The 27,006-nt window shown below is 41.1% G+C and overlaps 1 protein-coding gene across 1 annotated transcript in view; it reads left to right on the top strand.

The window, feature by feature from the left end:
- The window catches only part of COL4A4 (collagen type IV alpha 4 chain), a 66,702-nt gene extending 42,525 nt beyond the window's left edge, over positions 1 to 24,177 (top strand). Inside the window, exons 27-47 of the mRNA XM_058812028.1 lie at positions 543 to 647; positions 1,049 to 1,267; positions 1,841 to 2,002; positions 2,583 to 2,753; positions 3,917 to 4,060; positions 4,447 to 4,554; positions 4,802 to 4,980; positions 6,048 to 6,111; positions 6,622 to 6,696; positions 6,825 to 6,932; positions 7,246 to 7,353; positions 11,234 to 11,305; positions 12,088 to 12,216; positions 14,012 to 14,119; positions 14,620 to 14,775; positions 15,403 to 15,501; positions 17,262 to 17,393; positions 19,405 to 19,521; positions 20,235 to 20,423; positions 22,202 to 22,488; positions 23,089 to 24,177. Coding sequence (XP_058668011.1) covers positions 543 to 647; positions 1,049 to 1,267; positions 1,841 to 2,002; positions 2,583 to 2,753; positions 3,917 to 4,060; positions 4,447 to 4,554; positions 4,802 to 4,980; positions 6,048 to 6,111; positions 6,622 to 6,696; positions 6,825 to 6,932; positions 7,246 to 7,353; positions 11,234 to 11,305; positions 12,088 to 12,216; positions 14,012 to 14,119; positions 14,620 to 14,775; positions 15,403 to 15,501; positions 17,262 to 17,393; positions 19,405 to 19,521; positions 20,235 to 20,423; positions 22,202 to 22,488; positions 23,089 to 23,352 — 2,996 coding nt within the window. The 3' untranslated portion in view covers positions 23,353 to 24,177. The remainder of the gene's footprint in view (positions 1 to 542; positions 648 to 1,048; positions 1,268 to 1,840; positions 2,003 to 2,582; positions 2,754 to 3,916; positions 4,061 to 4,446; positions 4,555 to 4,801; positions 4,981 to 6,047; positions 6,112 to 6,621; positions 6,697 to 6,824; positions 6,933 to 7,245; positions 7,354 to 11,233; positions 11,306 to 12,087; positions 12,217 to 14,011; positions 14,120 to 14,619; positions 14,776 to 15,402; positions 15,502 to 17,261; positions 17,394 to 19,404; positions 19,522 to 20,234; positions 20,424 to 22,201; positions 22,489 to 23,088) is intronic.
- Positions 24,178 to 27,006: the final 2,829 nt, after the last annotated feature.

Here is a 27,006-nt window from a genome sequence, read left to right as displayed (position 1 = left end):
CAGGAACTGGCAAGGTGTTGCTTGTGATCGGCTCCGAGACATTTGAAATATCCAAGCAAATTAGAAGAAATGGAGAGAGTGGATTTTCAAGCTGTGTAATATGGTGTTACACAGCTCCCTGACATCAGTGTTGTGGGTGGGAACAAAAATTTATACAGACATGAGTGTACTGAGCTCATCTGCACCATTCCAGAAGCAGGACATAGCACAGAAGAGTAGAAGAACTTGAGCTGACATCTGTTATTCACTAGGTTAATACTGTTTCATGACCACATGAAAATTTGTAGGAAATATTTTTTTCCTAATTAACACTAGTGATTTGCAGTCTGCTGTTAATGGAATAGGGAACGTGTTCATTTAGAAAAACAGCAACCATGCATTTGTTTATGACTTGGGCAGTGGCTCTTGTCCAAAGTGTTAGAAGCAGATGAAATCAGCTGGTTTTCAAGGTACATGAATTTGCATGGAATAAAGATAAAATCCTTAGATCACACATTTTAGTGCTCTGACAGCCTTTTTATGTATTTCATTTTGATTTTCAGGACAAAAAGGTTTAAAAGGACTCCCTGGGCATCCTGGACCAAATGGCTTTGATGGGCAAAAAGGCAATCAAGGAAGGCCAGGAGCAGGAATCCCTGGGCCAGAAGGTGAATTGTGCTTTCCCTAATTTGGGAAAGCTGCTGGGCAAGTTCTAATGCAAGGAAAGATAGAGTAGTGTAAAGCAGGATTGAACTGAAATGAATAGTTCAGTGTCCAGAGAGCACTGAACCACACAAGAGTGACAGTACTCAAGACAGATGCTGCCCCAAAGAAAACCCCTGTCACTTCCCACAGGAATTACCTCCTTCATTCCTCGTGTATCATTAGCTATAAATAAGAAACATGAAATTTAATTTATAATGTTATTTTTCTTTGGAAGGTGACAATTTAAATTTGGCTAAATTCGGACTACAACATTCCACATTTGGGAGGGGTGAGGAACCAAAACAAAAAACCCTGAACAACTCTTGATATAAGCTCTATTTGAATTTAAAAATCTTATTGACAGGCTTTCGAGGCACAGCTGGTGATCCTGGTGATGAAGGTGAAAGAGGATCTACAATTGATGGCAGAAATGGCCTTCCAGGTCCACCTGGCCCAGATGGTCAGAAAGGTCTTCCAGGTGACACCACATATGGCCCTCCAGGAATCCCAGGCACCAGGGGACTGCCAGGACACCCTGGTGCACAGGGAGCAAGGGGTAATCCAGGCATTCCTGGACTTCAAGGTATGAGCCAGCTTCTGTGAAACACTTCTACATGTTCAAAGGACAAAATCTGAGCAAAGGTGCTCCTGGTTCAGAGAAAACTGCCTCTCACTCAGATCCATAATGGTGACTGTTAACAGTACTCCCTGTTTTTACATTTACATTTTGCTGTTTGCTGCAGTGATGTCTCCAAAGCACCACATCCTTCCCACCCCATAGAGGATATTGCTGTTTCCTTTTACAGATGTTCCTTTTGCCTGGCCCTAAGCAGATACACCCATCCTTCAGTGCAGGGAGCACCTACAGAACTGAGCCAGTGCTGTGCACCTGGTGCAGGCCAGTGAGCTGCTCCTATACATCAGAAACACTCTTCTATACCTATAGATGAGGGTTGAATTTGTATTTGTTCCTTAAAGAAAGAAGTTCTCCACAACAGCCAATTTTAAATTGCAGAAAAGCATCACTTTTCACAAACTGTGCAAAAACTAGAGGATAAATAAGATACTATAGTAACCTAACATGTACATTTCAAAATTAAAACTAGGAATTTTGAGGAACAGTGAGTAATGGAACTAACAATTTTTTTTTTCCTAGGACAACCTGGTACCCCAGGATTTCCAGGTGCCAAAGGCTTTAGAGGCCCAGAAGGTGATGTAGGAGCACCAGGCTGCCCGGGCTTCCCTGGCTCACCATGTGTCCCAGGCTTACCAGGACCACCTGGACTCAGAGGTGTCATGGGCCTGCCAGGACCTCAAGGTACACAACAGCCAGCAGGCTGCCTCACAGCCCTAAACTTTGCACATATTTTCTGCTAGGTTTCATCACATGATTTTTGTGGCTGCCATGACAAATATTGCCATGGGAGCTGCTCATTACTGGGGGTGTACATTATGTTTTGCACACCTCTTTAAACTCAGGGAATGTAGACTGTGCATCTCAGGTGTATCCCAGCTTCCCTTCTCATGTCTGTTGTCCTGAGTAACTTAACTCAGCTCCTGTCACTGCTGTGATGCTTTTATCTTCATAATTCTTCAATAGAAGTGTTATTTATGAAGAGCTAGGAGAGACATCTATCAAAAGTATTTACATATTAGTAGAGATTTTTCACAGTGCTCTTCTATTGACTGTCACTAAAGAAATACAAGAAAACAAACATTCCAATTGAAAAATATAAGCAGGGCAAGAACTCCAACATAGTAAAAAAAAGGTTTCAACTTATTTTGCCATGTTTGATGATTTTCAAATTTATACCAAATCTATCACTTTCTACTTTTTATATGCAACTGTGTAACTTTTGCCTGCCTTTACATACATGGATTAAAGTTCTCTTTCTCAGGCTTACCAGGCTTTAAAGGTCAGAGGGGAGACAGGGGCCTGGCTGGGCCCCATGGAATCAAAGGCCTCAAAGGCTCTCTGGGCTCACAAGGTCTCCCAGGTCCTCCTGGCTCACGAGGTACCCCAGGACTTCCAGGAAATAGAGGGCCTGTTGGCTTCCCAGGAGAAACAGGTATGTTACATATCCTGCAGACCACCTCTCCTATAAGTTCTCTTGTAGAGGGAGCCCTTTTTACTGATGTTAAGGTTAGCAAGTTCTTTGCACCCACCTCCCTTTCCAACTTCAAGGATAAGACTGCAGCAGGGTAGAGTCAATAACCATAGAAACGTCCTTTGTTCTTTCTCATATGATAAAAACAAAGGATGAATATAGTTTGATGCATCTTGGTGCATCCTGGTGCTTCAGTTGTTTTACAACACTGACATATTTCTATATATTATTTCCTGACTATTTGTAATAGGTTGTAATATGCAATAATAAGAGGAATATGTTTAGGGTTAACAGAATCCCTTGGGTGGCAGTCCTGAGGGACAAATGAGCCCAGGAAGCTTGAACATTCTTCAAGAAGGAAATTTTTAAGGCATGGGAACAGGCCATCCCATGTGCTGAAAGACAAGACAGTGAGGAAGATGAGCAGCTGGGCTGAACAGGCTTTAGCTGAACTCAGAAAAAAAGAGAGTGTTTGAAGTTTGGAAGAAGGGACAGGCAACTCAGGAGGATAAGGGTGTAGCAGGGTTATGGGGGGAGAAAATCAAGAGGCCCAAAATGCAACCACAACTCAATCTGGCTATTGCTGTAAAAGACAATAAAAATATTTCTATAAATACATCAGCAGCAAAAGGAGGAATAAGGAGAATCTCCATCCTTTATTGGATGGATGGGAGGGGCAAAACAGTGACAAAGGATGAGGAGAAGGCTGAGGTACTTAATGCCTTCTTTGCCTCAGTCCTTAATGGCAAGCCCAACTGTTCTCTGGGTGCCAGCCTCCAGAACTGGAGGGCAGCCACAGGGAGCAGAACAAAGCCCCCATAATCCAGCAGCCACATGCAAGATCTGGTGGTGTGTTGGGGATAACTGCTTTAGGAGTAAGGTCAGCCTAAATCTTCAGGGGCTGACTGCAGGTAGGAGGAGGCAATTTGCCTCAGTAGAATCAGAGTTTCAAGAGAAGTTTGACCTTGGCATGAAGACATGGTCCAACTAATGGTTCTCTAGTTCTGCTGATTTCCTAAGAAGTCCTTCTAAACATCCTGGTTTTGCTTTATACTATTCCTCAGAATATGACAGTAGCAATATAAGCAGACTTGACATGTAAATAAAGCATTTCATATTTCCAGGAAGCAAAGGCATTCAAGGACCCCAGGGATTCCCAGGACTCCCAGGAATACAAGGCCCAATGGGAATCTTTGGTGTAAAAGGTGAAGAAGGAAAAATGGGTCTACCTGGGCCTAGTGGAGAATGTGGAGATATGGGAATGAAAGGTTTGTAAAAATCCACTTTACTCTGTAGTTATATTGTCGCTATGTTTAGTTTTGTTACTACTGTGTTAAAAATCTGTTTAATTTTTTATAGGAAAGAGAGTAACCATCTGCAAGATGCAATCACAGGCAGCTCAAAATTGCTGTCTTTCATAATTTCACAATCTTTCCATATTCTTCTGATTTAATATCACCTGGGTTATGAATGAATAAACAAAAAATCAAGGGAAGGATTGCAAATTCTGTCAGCAGTGAGCCTGCTGAGAAAACCGAGAACCATATTAGTATTTGAAGGCTTTCTCTATTAGGAAAGTCACCACTCAGTGGTGGTGATTTTCAGGACATGTCACTTGTGGGGATGTATTTACATTGCAAATGTTACTTCCAAGGTGAGAGGGGGCCTCCAGGAGACAGCGGCTGCGTTAACCTCCGCCTGGAGAAGGGCCAGAGGGGGGACCCAGGGTTTCCTGGGGAGCACGGACTGAGAGGTGACACAGGTGAGTTCATGAAAGCCCTGCATACACACACATTCCTCTGACATAAACCACTGGTGCTTTTCACAGTGTGGGCTCAGGGCTGCAGTAACAGCCAGCCATGTTTGCAGGTTCCTAAACTGGATGTTTAGTTTCTTTGTGTTGTCACTAAGGCAATACACCATGAGCGAAAGCATTGCCATATTGAAAACCAATATCAAACACTGGCTTGACTTGATTGGTCATTATCTTTTTCTGCAATCAACTTCAGGTGAAAAAGGCAATACTGGTTTCAGAGGCACACGAGGATTTCCAGGAAAGAATGGTGTTCCAGGACTACCAGGTGACCAAGGTGACACTGGAGTGATGGGGTTTCCAGGATCACAGGGTTTGCCTGGACCAAAGGGCCTTCGAGGAATGACAGGTTTTCAAGGAGAACCAGGTGACCAGGTAAACAGAGTGGTAGTGAAGTGTCCTGGACTTTGCAGTTATCTCCTGCCTCTAAGAAATATGATGAAGGGTGCTTGTACTGTACTCACCCATTAGATATTTCCTCTGAAAAGAGACAGCCAGAGTAGTAGGAGCTGTAAATTCCTAATGAAACACCTCTGTGCTTTGGTTACATTTTAGCAGGAACTGTGGTGGGAGTTAGGAAAGGACCTCTCCTGGCTGATGTAGTGCTTTGCTACATGGTTGAAGTCCAGGCTCTACTACACTAAATAGGGGGGCAAAAAACAGATGCACAATCAAGTTTTTAACATTATTCTTAAGAACAGATTGACAAACCACTTACCACAGAGATCATAACATAGCAGCAGCACCATTATGCAGTTAATATCTAGCTGCTTCTTCATATCCTGCTGTGTGAAGCAACCAAGGCAACAGACAAGACAAAGCAAGTCATCTTTGCCCCAGGCAGAGCCCAGGCAAGCAGTGTTGCTCAAAAACAAATACACAAAACCACACAAACATTTCATGGAAGGTATAATTCTTCACTTCTTGTATGCTGGGTAGGTAGACAGTGAAATTACATAAAGGAAAAGGCACAGTTATTTTCTTGGTAAAGAGATGTACTTTTGCTTAGCTTGTTTAATTAAATTTCTTTGCTGAATAAAGTTCATTATTCAAAAAGAAAAATAGGGAAATTTACATTTTTATTGTGACATCACAATATTTCTGGTTAATGTTTATAGTAAATGTTGGGTAACATACAACAATATTGGATATATATTTTATGGTACCTTTTAAATCAAATTATTCAAGCCATCTGTGGGGAAATTAGGCTGTTTGAGCCAAGAATGAGAATAAGCTATAAAAGCATAAATTCAAAATTATTAGCAAGTCTAACCTACAGTTCCTTGCTGTTGGCCAATGTTAGACGAATAACAAAGACGAGATTTTTTTTTTTGTGAGCTTAAGATATAGTTTTGTTAAGAGAACCAAATGCTCCTGCAGATCATTCCTGCTACACATATCCTATGTCAAATATTTTTATTTTGTTTTTAAAAAAAAATTAGGGTGATGTTGGCTTACCAGGAAACCCTGGATATCCAGGACTGACTGGCTCCAAAGGATGTAAAGGTAATGAGTTTATATAGACATGCTGTGAATGGAGCAATATTGTTAGGATATATGTGGAATAGATGGGGAAGACCCACTAGAAAATTATTTTCACTTCTGTCTTGTTTTCCCATAAAATATGGATGTAATTAAAAACAAGTCTTACTTACCTGAAGGCAAAAGTTGATTTCAGTATATTCTTCAACAGCTTGTTCCTTTAAAATAGGTATTGATAATTTAGAAGATAAATTCCTGTCAAATTTCATAGAACTTTAAAATTCCATCAAAACCATGTACAAATCCATTCGTACAGATATGGAAAATTTGTCAAATCAAATAAGAGAAAATGCAAACAAAGTGAACTGTCATAATTTGCGTGTGACAGAGCAATTCTTATTTTGTGTTCTCTCAGCCCCTTCTGTAGCTGTTTATACCTATTAATGACTTTCCTGATCTTACAAAAGTGTCCAGCTTTGGTTTCGTGGATGGAAAGGATGCTTGTATAAAATGGAATTCATTGTACCTCAACAGGCAAGAGAGGTGACCCAACTCCTCTGCTTGGTACACACGGTCAGAAAGGGCCTGTGGGAGATCCAGGATTGCCAGGTACCTCTGTTTGATGGAAACAAAATTGGACTTAAAAATTAATTTTCTCTAAGTTGTGTTAGAGGGAGCTCTGCTCCCTGTGCATTTTGAGCCATTCTGTAGCAATTGCCTTTTTTTTTTCCTTTAAGGACTTCGTGGATTTCCAGGGGAAAAGGGTTTACCGGGTATCCAAGGGCAGCCTGGAAGACCAGGATCTAAGGGTGACCCAGGATATCCAGGGCCACCTGGATTACCAGGTAATGCAAAAGTCCAAAAAATAGTGCCATGGAATAGCTCAAAAGATATATGGAACAGGAGAAGGCATTGAGGCATCTCTGTGAGGAGGCTGGAGAAATCAGAGCTCATACAAAAGGGGGCACTGAAAATTATTTCTGTACCTATAGCAGCAATTGTCTGCTCACTCTCAGACAGCAAGACCCTTCAATTCATCCTGCATCCCCAGACACATGCAGGTACTGCTGTTAACACAGCTGTGTGCTGCAAAGCATGGGGGAAAAAATCAACAGTTTAATAGGATTACATATTCACAGGGGTTTCTTTCACTCTCAGGAGCTACAGGTCCTCAAGGATTGCCAGGAGAACCTGGAGAAAAAGGGAAACCTGGAATTTTGGGACCTCCAGGATTGCAAGGGTTACCTGGATCCCAAGGTAGAAAAGGTAAGAATATAAGAATAAAAGAAAAGGTAAAAAGAATATACAGTGCCATTCTATTGGTAATGTGACAGTACCAGACATAAATACTTTTTCAGTAGTGAAAATGGAAAAGGCCTAACTGTGACTGTGATTTGGACTCTGCGGTCTCTTAAACTGCTTAGACTTAGGCCAGTTCCCATTACCATTAAGTATAAGTAACTAAGTAGAAATGCTGCTTTGGAGAATTGGGCTACAATCTAAAATGAGTAAGGGGGAAGGTAGAAACAGAGTCTGGCTTAGCTGATTGTAACCAAGAGCAGGACTTTAGGAAAGAAAAAGGTGTTTGCAGTAATTCAGTTGTTTCACTTTCACTTCAGTTATACTGTGTTCTACATTTTCACCATGGAGTGCCACTGTTACTCTGTAAACCCAGCAGGCTGCTATGACAGCTTTGTTTTTCAAATTTGTTTTAACAAATTGTGATAACTTGAGTTGCATTTTATTGTTGGTTTTCTTGTTGCTTGTCTGATTTTGGAGTATTTAGTATCGAAGTGTTTCCTCCAAATCCTAATTTACACTTCTTGCAATGATTGTTGTGCTTAGATTGAATGTCAGTTCATCTATACAACTGTTTTTGTTGGGGAATGTTATTAACTTTTACTATGCTTAGAACTGTAATTGTAAGTTATTAATACTCCCTAAAGAAAGTTATCAGCTCTGTATCCTGTGTCTATTATAGTGTGCCTCGTAACCAGTTCCCAAACAGGAAGAAGATTAGTGACCCATATGCAGAAACCACAGTAAAGTAACACTTGGGGCTACAGAAAATGGTTAGAGAGGACAATAGATCCACTTTTTCAAATTCAGCTTAAGGCCAAATTGAGAAGTTTCTTATAAATTAATGAAAATTCAAATGAAAAATGGAAACAATTTATGATTGTTTGCAGTAAATAAGCAGTGCTGATTTAAACTGTCATGACAGATTCCCTGCTGGTACATAATGTGCAAGAGAACATTTCAGTGTTGCAAGCAATATTTGCTGTAACAAAAGCAGAGATCTGCAGTGGCAGGGATGTCTGAAAGGGGTCAGAAAAGAAAAAAAAAAGCATTCTTCTGCTGCAAACTTTTTCATAATTGATGGGCTCTTTCCTTCTTGCCATAAGACACCTTTTACTACATTGTGCAGAAGTTATCCCAAGTCCTGCACAGGAACATGACATTAACACATGTCCTGCAGAGGGGAAGGTTCAGTCCCAAATGACAATTCATTAGAGAGCGAGTTGCCTGCTAAGCTGATTCTATGTATTGCCAGCATAGCTGAAAAGAAGGTTAATACCTTTGAAAGTACACCCAGTAATGAAAACTGACTGGTATTTGTATTCCAGTTCAACTGGATGTATAGATCTTGGTGCTGTTTTCAACAAGTGCTGGTGCAAGCATTAGAAATGAAATGGATAATTCATGGCTAAGTACATGGCCTTGTTAGTCTCATTGGTTCTCAGTTTCATTAAAGGTCTTGTGCCTGAACTTACAGATTTTAAAAAACTTCTAGATTTAAAAAAAAATAAACATCATCTATTAAAGCATAACCCCATTTTCTTTATTACTGTTGTTTTACTAGTTAAGGGCTAAGCCTGGCAAGCCTTACTTGTGTGAGTAATCCTTGATGGAGCAAGTAATACTCAGACCATCACCAGGAGGACTTGTGTGAGTAGGAGCTGAATTGGGCTGTACAACACAGAAACAGTGGTTCATGCTCAGGTCAGCCAATTCAGCTATACCTAGAAATATGGGACCATAGCAATCCAAAAATCTAGAAGTACAAGTGCTGATATTATAATGGATTGTTGGCAAATGTGTCAGAAATTCCCTGGAAAGCAAGTAAAACCAAGCCATCAATCTTGCCAGAATGAGCCAAAGATCAAAAAAAGTTTTAAGTGGTGACCTGGGGGCCAAAATTAGTTAGGAGCTCTTAATAATTTTAAAATACCCCTGCTAAATTCCCCCAAAGCAACTCATACATAAATTTTAAAATGGGAACATGTCCAAAGCACAGGAAGGCTACAGAAAGCAGGAATGAAAGTTAGAATGTCATGAAAAGTTAAAGAACAGTTAATTAAGGTCATAGAAGATATTACAGGTCAGATTACTAGTATCCCATGTTATAAAGTGAATTACACAGAGAGTATATTATCAATGTTTTGCAGGTTTTCAAAAATTTTTCTGGATTTAAAATTTTTCCAGACTGGTGTTTGCTACACACTGGATTTATTTTTTGCAATTCATCCTTTGTTAATTTTTAACTAAAATAATTCTACAGTTTCTGAGAACAAAGCTATATTATTATAATTTTTGGTGTGCCTGCTAGAGAACTCTAGGGCTTTTTTATTTTTCATTCTCAGATAACCCATCTTTGAACTAGGGACACTTAAATTTGGCAGGTGAAGCAGTTGATGAAAGGTATTTGTGTTGCTGTTCCTACAGCAATTTGTCCTTGCCAAATTTGACCAGTTTACAAACTTTAAAAAATATATCCATTCTTATGTGCTTAAGTAGAGCAATAAATTGTCCCATGATGCCTGCTCTGGATACATGGCGGAGTGGTGAGCTGCAGGACATGCTGGGACGAGCACAGGCACCCAACAGAGAACCTACATCTTCTGTGGCAGGAAGGAGCCAGAGGAAAGGAGACACACACACACAGATAATTCAGACTTCTGGGAGAAACCCACTGCAAGTGCACTGGGAATCCTGCAGGGCAGGGAGAGGAATTGATGGGGAAGCAAAGGAGGCAGAGATGAGCAGCAGAAGTGGGACAGGAGCAGGCACTGACAGTATCATTCAGCTCCTTGATGATCAGCGTCCCTCTCTGAACCAAGAGGCATCCCAATTCTGTTCCTGTCTCTGAAACCTCTTTGAAACCTGTCACAAATGACCCATCAGTTTTGCCAGACCAGTTGCTATCACCAGGTGACAGACTGCTGTCTGCACTGAGGAAATGTTTGTTCTCACATTTCATCTATACAACCAAGGAACTAAAAAGCACTGATGCCATGGAGATATTTTATACCCTTGACTGCAAACAACAAACACAACCTTAGATTAGTTCAACTTTCTTAAAAATGGATTAAAAAGTGCCATCTATTGTTTCATTTATTACCTTTTAGCAATTTTCAAAAAAGCACAAGTAATAAAGCAAAAGCTATGTCTGACTACCACAAACACTCAGCCAGTGCTAGTAGTGAACATCACTAGTAACAGAGCTGCTCTATATACTACCATGTGTCACACCAGAGGTTTCAATTATAGATTTGCTGTTTCAAAGATTTTGTGCTGTTCAGATCAAAGAGCTTTTGTAATAGAGTGATGCAAAAAAGCATAGTTTCCTGTGTGAAATCTGCAGGACCAGAGAAAAGAAGCCAGGTGGAAATTTAGCCTCTTTTTGCTGCTAGATAAATTGCACTTCTATTTTGAACAGAAGCTGTAAAGAAGTTTCAGCTTTACAGCTATCTTAGGTAGTGTCTGCACCCCATCAGTGGCCATGAAGTGGTAGCACAGTGAACTTTGGAATAGCAAGCACATGTTACAGTGGCAGTCCAGTCACAGACAGAAGGGTCTCTATTGATTAGCCCATAATCTGCTAGCTGCAGGATGGAAGTACCTAAAGGATTAAAAGCTGTGCTTTCTGATTGCTTTGATGTGAAACTGTATTGACTGCAATTTTTAAACTTTTCACATTTGCCTTTCCAAAAAGATTGCACTGCAATGTGATCTCATCTGCAGCTGCCAGCAATCAAATTCAGCAAATACCCCACCTTGATGTTGTCAGATTAAAAAAAGGCTTGATTTTTAATTGTGACTGTAATGGATTTTTGGTCAGTCATACCTGTGTAAAACCTCTCAGGTCTTCCTGGACTGCCTGGACTGGATGGCTTGGATGGACTAAAAGGTCAAAAAGGTTCTGCAGGAGCTCCAGGTAAAGATGAGAAATAACTGGAACAGAAAATCTTCTACATGACTGAATGTGCAAGGAAAGATGCATATTATTTTGATGTTTGCCTTGCCCAGAAGATATCATTAAGGCTCAGACCAAACTTTCAAACAGAATCTAAAGTATGCTTAATGGCACACCTGCAGTTATTTGTGGGAAAACTTTCAAACTTCCATTACTCACATAGTTTTGTTGGAATGCTTCAAGGCTGTTTATAAAATTAAAAAGCTCAGTGCAGATGATTCAAAGGAGAGCCAAGTCTCTTTTTCTTAAATACGCAAAAGATAAAACTAACAAATGAAAAGGAGACTTGTGAAATCCCAGCTCCATTAAAAGTCCAAGGGAGTTGTGCCTCATACTTAAGAGGAATGTGGATTTCACTCATGCTGATGTATTCACAACTTTCAAAAGGTGCTTTTGAAGCACTGTTAAAAAACAATGCTTATAATCTATCTAAAGATTGCACATATATGCTGATAGAAAATTAAATTTTGAACCATGCAATCAATTTACATTTCAAGTTACCATAATGACACCATGTAAAATAACCCCTGAAGAAGAGCATTTAAGCAAAAAGATTAATTTCTTTGAAAGTGATGAATTAGGGCCAGATTCAACTAAACTCTATCCAGCTTCCAAGAGGGAACCAGAAAAACAGCACTAGGCAACTCTTGCAAGGAAGAACATCTGCAACTGGTATTTCTGTCCTGCACATCTGTATTTGTACTCGCTGTAAGCTTTATGTACATAATTGTTTTCTTATAAAGGTCAGAGTGAGACAGGGCCCCCAGGATACTCAGGAGAAATTGGACCAAAAGGAGACAGAGGTGATCCTGGATGGCCTGGTATTTCTATTCCAGGCCCCCCTGGAGAAAGGGGATTCCCAGGATTTCCAGGTAAGAAAAGGTTTTCTCCAAAGTGCTGCTCTGCAGTGTAGAAATCAACCTCATAGTTAATTTCTTTTTCTAAAGGCACTTACTCTGGTTAATATGAACATTACTCAGAAGATTCTTTCCCTAAAACCACTTCTGTTGTAACACGCTGATGTTTCTGGTAGAGATACAGAGACTCCTGAGAGTCTCCAGAGAATTTCTGGTTTATGTTATAGGAAAGAATGAAAATAGAAAATTATGGACTTGAATATACTCAGGGAACTGCTAGTAGGGTTGCCACCTGGGAAGAAATTCCTGAAGAAAAGGAGTGCAGAAGATCTGGCAGTCCCAGAACTAAAGTGAATCTATCAACTGTTCTGATGCAATTGCAAGATAGAACTGCTTCACAAGATTATAGTGGTTATTTTAGAGCTTGGTGGTATACAAACTGTACAGAAATGGGAAAAAGCAAGTGTTTGAGGAAGGGCCACTGAGAAAGTGAAGAGACTGGAGGGAGAGGGGGAATTGCTTTGTCTCCAGAACAGAAGGCCCAGGGGGAGTTTATTGATGTGAGTAAATACCTAAAGGATGGACCTGGAGACAGTTCCTTCATAGCGATATCCAGTGAGAGGACAAGAGGGAATGGGCACAAATTAACATACAGAACATCCTACTTAGCTGTAAGGAAAAGTTTTATTTTCCCTGTGAAGGGAATTGAACATGGGAGCAAGTTGCCTGGAGAAGTTATGAAGGGTCTGTCATTGGAGATAGTCAAACCCCAGCTGGACAGAACCTGAGGCAACCTGCTCTAACTGATCCTGCTTTGAGGGCAGGGCTGGTCTAGGAAGTCTCCAGAGACCCACTCAAGCCTCAGCAACTCTGTGATTAGAAGTGACATCAGCTTTACACTGCCAGACCTTGTCACATAACACATGGAAGAAAAATAGCAGGAGGTGAAATCTGGTGAGGTGAATTATTCTAAAATGAAGACACAATCGTTTTTCTTAGTTTGGTTACTAGTTTGTGGACTAGGTGAGTCAACAGAACTGTGCTGTTGAGGAAAAAAGAGCAGGTTTAATTCTGAGAGGTATTAACACTGTCTTACATGGGATAAGCGAGGTCTTCGATAGTTGTGACCAGCTTTGACAAAAAGGAGAAAACTCACCAGAAAGTAAATGGAAGGATGGGGTGAAAAGCAAGACTGAAGAAACTAGATTTGCTTTTTGGTAGAAAAGAGAAGGCAACAGAATGCAACCCACATGTTAACAAGCTGCAACTGTTCAAAAGTTTGTGCAGAGAACTCTGCCTGTCACAAGTAAGGGCATAAATGTTTTATTGTGGAAAAATCCACATTAAAGATTGGGGGAAAGAATGCATTTAAGGCTAGTAAATTCATCTTGTTCACTGAGGTTTTTAGGAATCAGTGTAACTCCCTTTTGCTAGGAACAATCTGTGAATACTTTTCCTGCCCCAGGCATAATCATTTCATAGCCCCCACTCACCTTACATTGTTATAATTTCTCCCATTGCTGGAGTTCAGGAAAATGTGGCTCTCTGTGGCAATGTGCCAACATGGGATGATGTATTCCTCAGGCTACACAGATTTTATGGGAAGAATTAAAAATTCAAAAAGATAATTAATATTTTCACTTTGACAAGATGGCCTCATTAGCCTGGGGACCGGTATGTTTGGTATACAAGTGTGACCATACATTACCTCCATGACTTCTCATGTCAGCATTCTTTTACTTACTAACTTCTGCCTGTAATCTAAAAAGAATAACATCAGATTTATTTTTTTTTTAATGTGATCCCTTAGGTAGAAGAGGACCTGTTGGACCCACTGGACCTATGGGAAGATCTCCTGATAGTGCCTCCCCTGGTCCTCCGGGTGATCAAGGATTACCTGGTTTAGATGGCATCAGAGGTACTAAAACTAAAAATATCAATTTTTATAATGTAAAAACCCCCTGTGAATACTAGGAATAACAGGGTTACTGTCTGTGAAACAACGTATAGAAGTGCATAGGGAATAAAGAAACCCATCACTACCTCAGTGAACACTAGGTAGGTAACTGACCAAGGACAAAATGGAGATCTCCACATAAAGCAACACAGTAATAAAGCTTTAAAATATAAATGTAGAGAAACCGTGTTTCAATGAATGTATCAGTAACTTGCTGCTTGCAGAGAAGTTATTTAACTTTGGGAACTATTCCTGTTATTGTCTTCCTTGGACAAAGGCTAACACTAGTATTTCCAGAAATATGCAAGGGCTGTCCTACATCCTAGACAAAATCCCTCCAAAAAAAACAAAACCAAAACACTCTAGAGTAAAATAAAAAAAAAACACCCACCAGCAGAAGATGGCTATTTTTAAATGTTTGTACTTCGTGCATACATTAAGAATAAATTTCTTTTCCATAGGTGATCCTGGGAATCCTGGTGCTCCCGGAGAGACGATCTTTGTGCGAGGAGATCCAGGTGACAGTGGTGTTCGTGGGGCACCAGGTAATCCTGGGCCACGAGGACAGCAGGGAGCCAGAGGCCCTCCAGGGAGCCAAGGAAGAGCAGGCCCAAAGGGTATGGTCAGAGATGTTTTTAAGTTGTGTGTGCACTGATTCCCAGCCCCTGTGACTGAGCCTTGTGCCCAGGGGTGCCCACTGGACATGGAGCCAGTCAGAAGGGGTGGAGGCTGGACATTCCACAGCTCTTCCTGCTTACCTACAGACACGATGGGGTTGGGGTAGAAGGTGAGAGTAGAGACAAATTCACATGCACTGCTTCACAACAGCTTGTTGGAAGACACTTCTGCCACTCTGAGAATAAGGCAGTAAAACATTTGAGTTTGCCAGAAAAGCAAACCGTGATCCCCGCTTCAGCAGTCTTGAGAAACTATGGAAAATGCAGATGAGTTTGAACTAACAGTCTCACATCTGCCCCAAAGCAATAGCTTGGAGCTTTCAACAGATTCTTTAGTTTGAAAACAGAAATCTACACTATGACTTCTTAGATACTCTGCTTCTTTCACACCCTGCAGAGAAATCCCATCTAAACCAATCACTTCCAATCTCTACAAAAAGAAAAGTCATAAGTTAGATCCAGAACAGAAAAAGAAGAAGAAATATGTATTTTTTTTCTTTGCCATAGCAGAGTTGAGGATTCCCAAGCATCCAGACTGCATTATATTTTTGTCTGTTTTATTTCCAGGTCCTATGGGGGTCCATGGCCCACAGGGTCCACCTGGTGCTTTAGGACAACAAGGAGACCAAGGTTTTCCAGGAAGACCTGGTCCCAGAGGTCCCACAGGTACTTATGAACCTGTTGCTTAGTGTCATTCAACTGTAACTGTGATCCTTCAATTCATATATAATCATACTAATGTTAACTTGCATGCAAATAATTTAAACAATCTCAGAAAAAAAGACCCCTGCAGTTGCCAACTTAAATGATTTCTCATTTGATTAAAAATTTCTGAACTATTTGTTTCTAATGTCACCTCACGTAAGTGATTTCAGTTCTCATTCCATTCTTTACTCTAATTTACATGCCTGAAACTTGCTTCCACCTGCACCTCAATGGCCACAATCTGATTTCCATTTTTCAAATCCTTCAGGTTTCATAGGTAAGTTCATGACTTTTGTTTATTGTTCTTTTCATGGGAGCTCCCTCCCTTATATATAGAAACATTCAGCTCTTATTAGAAGGCATCCTTGGTGTGGTTTCTAGGAATAGTAGGTACTGCTATCAGAATATAGCTCTAATTCATATTTCACATAAACAGCACCAACGTCATGAGAATGCTCTGTTGAGAACTCTCGTGCTAGGATGTCAATTAGACTTGTCAAACATTTGTTTCTAGTTCTAATTTGGGTTTTTCTTTTGGTTTTCACACAAAATGCTTTCTAACCAAAATCGTAGCAAAAGCTTGAATCCTAACTCTGGATTACTACAAACACTGAACTTTCCATCTGACTAAATGTTGATCCAAAATGTAAACAGGCAAAAGGTGCCAGTAACTTTCAATATATAAAATGTGACTATTCTTTTTTATTATTATGTATTATAACCACTTCAAATGGCTGTTATGTGCTAGCCTTTTTGGCCTGCCTATTGATAGTTTTGCAAAAACAAAATAGGCAAAATACTGCAAAATTTTCCATGTGCTAAGGTGTTTGCACTGAAGCTGGTTAGGTAGACTTTAGGCTTTAACTCAAATCAGTTTGGGGCACATTAAGAAGTTTCATACCAAATATGTGAAATGTAGAATCATTGAATTAAGTTGGAAAAAACCTTCAACATATCAAATCCCACCATTAACCCAGCATTGCCAAGGCCACCCCTACACCATGTCCCCAAGTGCCACATCTACACATCTTTTCAATTGCCTCCAGGGTTGGTGACACCACCACTTCCCTGGGCAGCCTGTTCCAGGGCTTGACAGCCCTTCCCATGAGGACATATTTCCTAATACCCAATATAAGTCTCCCTTGATCAAACTTAAGGCCATTTCCTCCTATTACTTGGGAGAAGAGACTCTCTACAAACTCCTTTCAAGTAACTGTGATAGAGCAGTAAGGTCTCTCCTGACCTTCCTCCAGACTAAACACCCCCAGTTCCCTCAGCTGCTCCTCACCAGATTTGGGCTCCAGACCCTTCCCAGCTCCACTGCCTCTCTCTGGACACACTCCAGCACCTCAGTGTCTTTCTGGTAGTGAGAAGCCAAAACCTGAATACAGATTCAAGAGCAGCCTCACCAGTTCTGAGCACAGGGGAGCAGTCACTGCCTGGTCCTGTTGGCCACAGGGCAGAATGCCACTGACTTTCTTGCCCACCTGGGCAAAGATCACAGACCAGCTAACATACACTTGCTAACACTGGCTTGCCACACTGTTAATACTGTGCTAAAAGACTAAGAGCAAAATTAAAACAGCAGGACTCAGTTATTCAATATTTTAAAATACTTAAAGCATACTCTTGAAAAACCAAATCAGCTAACATTTACGTTGACTTTTTGCACAGGAACTATTAGCCAGTCTGGCAATTCACTTTCCCATTACACATTCCAGGTGACCCTGGTGAGCCAGGGAAAGTGGATGATTCATGCCCTACCATCCCAGGGCCTCCTGGGGAAGCAGGGCAAAGAGGAGAGGATGGCTCTCCAGGATTACCAGGGCCAATAGGCCACCCTGGACCCCAAGGTAAGCTCATGTTTTGAAAGCTTGGATGTTCTTCTCAGCCATTTAGACAACAAGTTGAAAAGGGTCAGAATGTTAGTTACTTCTCCGTGTTTTACCCTCTCTCTTCTCCTTAAACACTTACTGACAGTCTCCAGAAGTACATAATGGGCTGGTGAATGCTGAGGATGATGGATAAATGTAGCTGAACCAGGCTGTTTGAGCCTGCCTGAACTACATTCCCATTTCCTAGGCCAGGCAGGGCAAAAGCATAAGACACTGTTGAGAAAAAAATTCTTTAAGTATTTTTCCTTTTTCCCCACCAAGTTATAAAGCAATACCTCAAACCAGCCCTCTGTCTTAGACCTATTTGGAGGATGCTTAAAATGTACTTTTGCTTTAAAATCTAGCAAAAGTGAATCCCAAAGCTCTGCTAACCAAAGTCCTAAGAGGACACTGAAGTCAGAGAAGTGGCTACAATAGAGGTCTTTATCTGTTAGAACATGAAAAAGTTACCACCAAAGGAAACTGACCAAAGAGATCTTAAAAAGGAAGTGATGAAAGACTGAAATGTTCTTCTGACAGATGAAAAGAAAACAAGGGTGATGCTGGTACTGGTGATCCCAAAAGAGAGGCCACCTTCACAGAAACACAGCATAGGCTGTATTGCAGTGTCTTCAGTTTAATGGTGGAATCCCTTGTGTGGTTTTAGGTATTTCCTACTTGGGAAACCAAAATTTGTTGTGTTGGCTGCTCTGGGTCCAGAGAAAAACCCCTGTGATTGTCTCCCAGGAGACTCCCTACAGCATGAAAGGAAACAATGCAGTTTTCAGTTAATTCTCTAGTTTTAGGTATCTTAGTTGATTTGTCAGCTAAAAGGAGTTTCTGGGGTTACACAGCTGTGTTTCCATTATATACATCATTAAGGGTTTTTTAAAACCAGGTGATACAGTGATACACATATTTACACTGGTTTTATGAAAGAAATAAAGAAATAGTAATGCTTTTTCCTTCATTAAGATGGGAGAGTCCAATTTTTTCCTGGCTTGGAAGGCAAACTGTAAGTTTTACTAGCAAAAGCAATGGATTTTATTAAAATCCCTCAATGGGCTTAAGCTTTGGAAGAAGAACTCAGCAACCAACCTAGAAAAGCTGTTAATTTTTTTTTTTTTTAATTGGTTCAGACTTTCTTAGTAAAAAGTAACAAGGGGAAGTTTGAATGCTTTGAGACAACCTTGAATTACTCAGCTGCAGGTTAAATAACAAAGTCTGCAAGGAATGAAACATCATTACTGAGAAACAACTGTGGTGGGTGCTAGAGAAACACCCTTATCTGAAAACTGCTTTTTATCAAAAGGGGAAAACCACTTCTAAGGGCAACAATACCTAATAGGTGTTGCTTTGTTCAATTCAGATTGTTTTGGGTAGCCAGTGAACAGGCCCATCATTATCTGCATACTACACGAGATGCATCATTTACTGTCACACCACACCTTCCCTCCAATGTATAAAGTGCATGGACATGTGAGAAATACAAAAAAGAGAGGCCATTAGGAGCCTAAAAATGTCCATTTCTGCAGTCCCTCTCTGTTCTCTAAGTACTCCAATATATCCATTACTTCAAAGGGAGTTTACTATGTGTTCTAAGACTTTGCTGAATGGGGTTCTCCAAGCTGACAGCTTGGCTTGCCTCAGGAGGAGTTACAGCTCATTCCATGGTGCAGATCCTCATGGCAGGTCTGCACGAGGCTTGTATGATAATGTTTGTTGGGAAGTGCTTTGATTTCTACTGTAAATCACACAAGATCTCTGGAGAGGATGGAAAACCTTATCAGGAGCTGCTGTTCCTAACTCATACTTCTGAGCTACTGCTGTGGTCACAGGGTGAATAAGTGGTGAAGAGAATTCCCAGCAGAAGCAGTTCTGCACCTCCCTGTCCTGGTGTCCATTTTGCTGACTGGCCCTTTGTGTTTGGACAAGCAGAACCTTAAATGCAGCCCTATGCAGGAAAAGCACATACTTTGTGTTTATCTAGGCATAAAAGGTGAAGAAGGATCATATGGCCTGCCAGGTCAAGATGGGTTACCTGGGGCACCTGGACCACCAGGTGACCAAGGGAGCCGAGGAGAGCAAGGATATGCTGGGCCACAAGGTAAGAATGAGCATGACTTCGGTGTGGGGGGAGATGGGTGAGATGATGCACGGACTCAGTTTTCTCTCTGCTCCCCCAGTTCCCACACGGATACATCCACCTCTAGCCTGAGATTCCATGACACCTCTTGCCCCTTCTCAGTTCAAGCACTGACAGTGACACTTGTGAATGATTTCATAACAAGACCCGTTGGAAGAAAATTTATCTCAGCATCCATTGCTAAGCAGAAAGGCAATTAAGCACCCATGCTCACACAGAATATATCAATAGGCATGCACCTCTGAGCCAGAGCTAATGGGGCAACTGTCTGGCAGTAATTAAAGTTGTATTTTACCTGTGACTGCTCTCTAATAAATTAAGGGTTTAATACATATGTGAGCAAGGGGCATTGACTGTTACTGCAAAGATTCAAATTCAGTCCAAATCTTCTGTTCATCCTAGCGAGTAAGTCTGGGAAATCATTGCCCACTTCATTTCCTAATCTATACAACACAAGACAGAGGCACAACAGAAAAGCCAAATGCCAAGCATTCAGTGGCAATCTAGTTAATTTCTCTCCCAGAAAAAGAATTACAGAAGTCTGCTTGTATCTTTATTGCCCATGACAGCCTTGAAGTTGTATTATATTCAGTTGGGAACTTATTGAACATTTACACACAGCAGGTGTGAACTTTGTATTTTATACAAGTAAATTTCTTTTACCTTTCTCCAAGGTCCACCTGGCCAGACTGGTGTCCCAGGACAACCAGGCCCCCAGATTAGATCTGCAAGTGGATTCTTGCTCGTCCTTCACAGTCAGTCAGACAGAGAACCACTCTGCCCACAGGGGATGCCAAAGTTATGGACTGGCTATAGTCTGCTGTACCTGGAGGGACAAGAGAAAGCCCATAATCAAGATCTTGGTATGTATTGTACATAATTGCTCTCCAGCTAAGGAATAATACGGTGTTATCTACACAAGGAAAGATAAGTCACATGGAGCAAACTATAAAACTATCAGCTACTTATTTTCTGCACTAATTTATACTGATTATAATGAATTTGGTTATCTTGCCCTATTGTCGCCCATTTAAAATGGCTTTCTGCTGCTCTGCAATTGAATGCAAAAGTGTTTCTAAGTAATTTTGACTTGAAGTTGGAGAGATGAGGGGTTTATTTCGCTTATCCCAGCTCATTTTAGGCTGTCTTTGAAGTCACTGGAGAGATTTTCCTAGGTCAGAAATCTTATTTGGCCACTCTGAAATAACTCCCTGGAGGATCTGCTCCTTTTTTACTGTAAACACAGCTTGGGAAAGAGCTGGTTAAGTTGGGTAAATACAGTTGGGCAGTATAAGTAAGCTTTACAAGTAAATTATGCATCATGTGCCCAGCAGAATCCTTTGCTTTTCAGAGTCAGAAGCTAATATTTTTTGGAAAAGCCAAAGTCAAATTCCTTCCAGAGACAGCTGCTTTTGGTGCCTTGGGTCACTTCTTCCCTGTCTTATACAATTCTGACTAAAATTAGATGTATAAATAAGCTGCCTGACTTGCAGCCTGAGGAACTGATTGGTGGCAATTTGCACAGGAAAAGTTTCCTAAATTCTTGTTGACTTGTTATACAAGAGTCAGAGAATTCTCTGAGGAGGAAAGATCAAGGACCTAATAAGCTGAACAAAAAAGAAGTGTTTAAAAGAGCAATAAAAAGAACTATTTTTAGAATAGCAGTGATGTTTTAGAATGTTTTCACTATTGTGTGTTTGGCATTTCCCAGGAGAGCCACTTGCTAACAGAATGCCTCATAACAGCAGTGAAAATAAGATTCAAAGAAAATCCTCTGTGATTTTGCAGGCATTTTTCCTACTCAGGTTGCTCCAGATCCTTCATTAGTACTGGAATGTAATATTATCAGTGATAAACAAAACTGGCTTCTGTACAGAAATGTCACATGCCTTTAATGAAAGTGTTTGGGTTCGGAGGCATTACAGAAATAACACTTCACACACCAAGTTCAAGGCAGAACTTTGTGCAGTGATTATTGCTAACTCAATAGGCTACCATGAAACTCTTCTAAATTCAGTTCTGGAAGAAGTTCACCACAGAAGTATGCACTGGTCACTTATTGGTTCCCACTGATGTCTGCCTGATGGGAGTTTTACAGGATTTGCCCTGCAAAATCTGTCAATCCTTTTATTTCACTTTGGGAGTCTGTGAAGCCTTTCTGGAAGGCAGTAGGATAGTTGCTGGGATTTCAGCTTAATGGACTGCTAGCAGTGGCTTGTCATACTTCACAAAAATGTTTCTATTTATCAGCATTGTCACTTGGTTTCTCACTGCTCCTAATGAGTTTGTAAATAGCTGATCTCCTTTTAAACCAGCCACCACCTCTTGCCTAATTTATTTTTCAGTGTTGGCACAGCTAGGAAATTTGTTATCATAACTGTTTCTCATGGTGACAAACTACAACATCATGTTTAAATATCAGATCAACACAATTAAATATTACTGGTCAAAGGAAGATACATACTGGTAATAGGTCTCTGTTTTTCATGTAGACATCTTGGTAAAGGGCTTGGGAGGTTTAACATCTGTGCATTACCTAAATCTTGCTAAAATACATATTTTTGTAGCAATATTGGCCAGAATACAATTTTCAACTGACCTAGGAAGTGAAATAATTGGCATCCCTCACTGTAATTTCCAGGTCTGGCAGGGTCCTGCCTGCCTGTGTTCAGTACCATGCCCTTTGCCTACTGCAACATCAACCAGGTGTGTTACTATGCCAGCCGCAATGACAAGTCCTACTGGCTGGCCAGCGCGGCCCCGCTGCCCACGGCGCCGCTGTCCGAGGAGGAGATCCAGCCCTACATCAGCAGATGTGCTGTGTGCGAGGCCCCTGCACAGGCCGTGGCACTGCACAGCCAGGACCAGTCCATTCCCCCCTGCCCACCCAGCTGGAGGAGCCTTTGGATAGGATACTCGTTTCTGATGGTAAGAAAGTGGGTGCATCAGTATATAGATATGGTTCTTTCAGCCAGCTTTTGTATTCTAAAGGTTCAAGGATTTTTAACTCTGAAAAGTAAATTATTCAGTGTCTAGCAAACATTAAAGAGGAAAATTCACAAGAAACAGGACAAAGGTCCATTCCAAATTGCAGAACCTGGCTGTAGCTACATATACTGTACTTAAAGACTTAAGATACACATTTCTTAAAATAACAAAGGTTTTGCCTCCTTGCATAATAATAAACAGTGGGATTTTCATGTACAAAGACACAATTTTCAGAATTAGAGCTCCAGTCTTTTTAATGCCATCCTCAAGTTACATTTGTATAATGGCATCATTCTGAATCAACCCAGACTACTCCTTCCTTCAGTTTGATAAATACCTGAAAGTTAAGTGAGCTGGCTCTAGACTTTGAGATTAATTTATTACAGACCAAATTAAAATTTCCTCCAGCAAGAGAATCTTACTCCCATATAAGATTACAAAAAACCAACACAGTTAAAAGCAAGCAGGGAAAAAGACAGATGAACGTCATTTACCTATTTTTCATTCACAGTTACCAAGTTGTCTCTTTGTTCTTTCCAGCACACTGGATCTGGTGACCAGGGTGGTGGACAGTCCCTTATGTCCCCTGGAAGCTGCCTGGAAGACTTCAGATCAGCACCATTCATCGAGTGCCAGGGCCAGCGGGGAACCTGTCAGTTCTTCGCTAATGAATACAGTTTCTGGCTCACCACCGTGATGCCTGAGCTGCAGTTTGCATCAGCCCCCCTGTCAGGGACTCTTAAAGAAGGACAGGAGCAGAGGAAAAAAATCAGTAGATGCCAGGTATGCCTGAAGCATGGCTAAGAAGCAAAGCAAAAGCAGGCAGCTACAGAGAGAGGCTTAGGGGAGAATGAGCAAAGTGCAAAGGTTTAAACAGCAGCTCGTGTTTCAATCTGTGTCAAAGTGTGGAGCACTGTTCTTTGTTGGAATGGAAAAATAAGACACAGATGAGGGATGTGCTGAGCCTCATCTGCCCATGTACACACATCCACAGGCAGTAAAATCTCGTGTAAAATTATTAAGAAAAGACAAAACTCTGTCCCACTGGAGTCCACTGCTGTAAAGCACAGGGAACAAGGTGCGCTTGGAGGATTTAGTCAATCTGGGAAGACCAAGGACACCATACCTGTTGTGCAAGAGAATGGATTTCCTGTCACAAATGGTATTTACAGCAGGAAGAATATGTGCATTTACATGGCATATTATAAATATTTGTCCATGCCAATAGAAATGTGCAAACATATAGATGTCAAAGCCCTGTAGCTGAATTTCCCAAGCTAAAGAAACTTTGCACTTGCTGTTTCTGAGGGAAGGGAAAAATGTAATTGTTAAAAAATAATCTAATAATAAAAACAATGAAGATCAAAGTCTTTTCCCACTGCAGTACTGAACCAGACTGAAAGAACTGTTAATTGGGCTTTCATAAGCAACAAAAAGCTGCAAATCCATTTAACAGGAGATTATGTAAGAAAATAAAATTAGCTGTGATAACAAATCCTTAAAAACCTGTATTTATATTTACAATTAATTTCTAAGAGCAGTTACATTAAATTATTAAACTCTAATCCAAGTTTCTGAAGAAACAAAGCAATTTCTAGTATTAACTGAAAAGAAACAGTGACATAGGGATAAAATGGGTGAACTTATCTGAGTGATGAATATAAGAAGTGTTAGGACAATAAACTGCATTAATTCTTTGCTTCTTTGTTTGTAAATACACCAGGAAAAAAAGAACCATCACCATTAAGATCCTTATGGAATGACAGCTCTGAAGATCTTTTTTTATTTTTTAAAGCACTGATTGTAAAAATATTCATATCCTAAAGCACTAATCACCTTTTGAAAAAATGAAAACACATTTGTACCTCCTCCATTCATCTGTAAAACCAGAACTATTCAATGGTTCTATATCATGGGGAAACATCTGAAAACACAGATTACAAGTGGAGAATCCATCATGTGCAGAAGGGCCACAAATGCCCCTTTTACCACTTAAATAAGCTACATTTTAATAGAATGGAATGAAATGCTTTTTCCAGCACTTTTCAATTTGTGTTCACTGAGGTGCCCCCAGCAAAAGGATTTTCAAGGAAACTGAATCCTCATCCAAGGGTCCTAATTGAAAGTAAACTCCCTCTGAAGCCATCACGAGTACAACGGGCTGATCAGCCAATTTAAAAGCTGGGTACACAAACTCAAAGAGCAGGAAAGACAGACATTCCAAACTCAGCCAGAGGAAAACAAAACAGCCAGAGGATAAGTCCAGTCGAGTGTAAATCCATCTGACTGTGCAACTTCCTCCTGACACAACCAACCAAATATGCTCTCTCGTGTGCTGTGCTTACATGGTGGTCAACTGACTCTGCCCTTTCACCTGGGCAAGGGCCAGGAGCTCTCCTGGGGCATGTGCCATTCCCACCTGTGCCAGGGAACATTTCCCTCTGGTCCTGTGCCTGCTGGGACAGGGCACACCTCAGGTCACTCCCGGGTGATCCCGACTGCACCCAGCAGATCTGACACTGGTGCAGGGGCCAATCCCTGGCACTGACCTGTAGGAATTCCATCCCTTCCAGATTCAGGCAGCATCCTACAAAAGCGGGGCAGCGCAGCTCTCCAGTCTGACATAAACCCCACAGTTGTGGCTCTGTGAGGTGCTGAGCAGCTCAGGAGCTTCCTGCAGGAAGAAAGCAGTGAGTGGAGAGGAGCACCAGTGCTTAGGCCACCCCTTCTCCAAGGTGTGCAAGCTGTGCTTCCTAAAAGGCCTCAGGTAAAACCCCACGGGGCAGGGAGCTGCAGCTGCTGCCCACAGGCACAGGAACAAACACCAGTGGCTCAGGTGATGGCTCCACTTCCTGAGCGGATTCAGCTGATTCCACACTGAGGTTCGGTTTATGAGCCTCACCTGGCAGTGCTCCTCTCACTCACCTGCAGCTTCTTTTCTTGTGACAAACTCTGGAGAGGGGCTGGGGCTTTCCTGGAAAGCAAAGTGGGGCTTTTGCTATAAACTGCACTGAAGTAAGCAACAATCAAAATCCTATATACCTTGTTACTGCAAACTGGGTCATAGGAACAAGGTGAGAACAAAGGAATAAAAAGGGTTTTTAGAATTGCATCTGTGTTCACCTAACTTGAACAAAGGCACCAAAAAATCTTTAAGACATCAGCAAAAAGCCTCACCAATAATTTAAATAGGCTATTTCACAGCATTTTACCATTTTGCTCTTTCGTTTGCTTTAAAAATATCACACAAACCCCCCCACATTTGTGTATCATTTTTATGTAGAGGTTTTGCAACTGTGCCAGTTCCATTTTACTATGGTCTGTAAGAACATATTTAGGAAATATATTTTAAGCTACTACTGATAGGTCAGATATTTCATAAGTGTGCAAATTCCTGTTCCGTGCTCAGCTAACTCCATAAGGCATTTATCAGAAATATTGTACTAATTCAAAATTAAATTGCAGATAAATTGCTTAATATTACACAGCAAGTAAAACAGATCAAAATATAAAGCAGCAGATGCTTTAACTCTGCAATCATTTGTCCCATGACTAAAAGCAGAAAAATAATTGGTAAATTATTCATAGGGATCCTATTTATGAAATTAAGTGTGAAAAGGCATAACTGAAACTGTTAAAAGTAAAAACACTCCAAAAAGCAATGGCCTTGTGCTGGTCCTTGAAGTCCAAATTACCCTTACTGTGGCGTTTCAGAGCTTGAATCTTGTGCAGGCCCAGTCAAGAAGTGAATTTTATCCTCAGCAGCAGGCAGGATATTAAGAGCAACACAGAAAGTGATGCTGGCTGCACTTGGAGGTCACTAAAATTGGAGCCATTTGGGGTAAACTGACCTGGAATTAAATTCAGATCCAGTGATTTCTAATGAAATTTGCTTGCCTATCACCCTAGCAAACCATGGCCAGGACATGGGAAGGTTCTGGTTCTAACTCAAGGCAAATCCTCATGGCAGGTGGCAGATTCTTGTCCCTCACATCCCTGTGCATCAGGATTTCTAGAGGATAACAAATGGAATGAAAGCACTGCATGGCCTGAAACCTGATCTGTTCACAAGAAATGTGGCCATTTTTGCTTCATTTGATGTTTTTCATTACAAGGAAGGAGATGCACAAGCCAACACTGAAAACATCTCTTGAATGTCTTTTGGTGTATACAGAGTATGTCAAAAGGGAGAGACTAAAGCAAAACTTTAGAGTCCACAATCCACATGCATAGAACAGGTGTCAGAATGAGAGAACAGCAGACAGCTGCAGACAGAGGTGGTGTTTGGCTGGGGCCTGGGAGCTGACAGAGCCTCCTACAGGAGCAGTGCAGGGGCCATGGCCAGGTCTTGCTGCCCCAGGTCCCTGCTTGTCATGTGCTGAGAGCTGTCAGGGTGGGCAGCTGGCCCTGGCTGGCAGCCACAGACCTGCCCAGCTGCTTCAGCCCCCAGGAGGAGAA

The sequence above is a fragment of the Ammospiza caudacuta genome, chromosome 11 (genome assembly GCF_027887145.1).
Source record: "Ammospiza caudacuta isolate bAmmCau1 chromosome 11, bAmmCau1.pri, whole genome shotgun sequence".
Classification (NCBI taxonomy): Eukaryota; Metazoa; Chordata; class Aves; order Passeriformes; family Passerellidae; genus Ammospiza; species Ammospiza caudacuta.
This window is presented reverse-complemented; position numbering and strand designations above follow the sequence as displayed.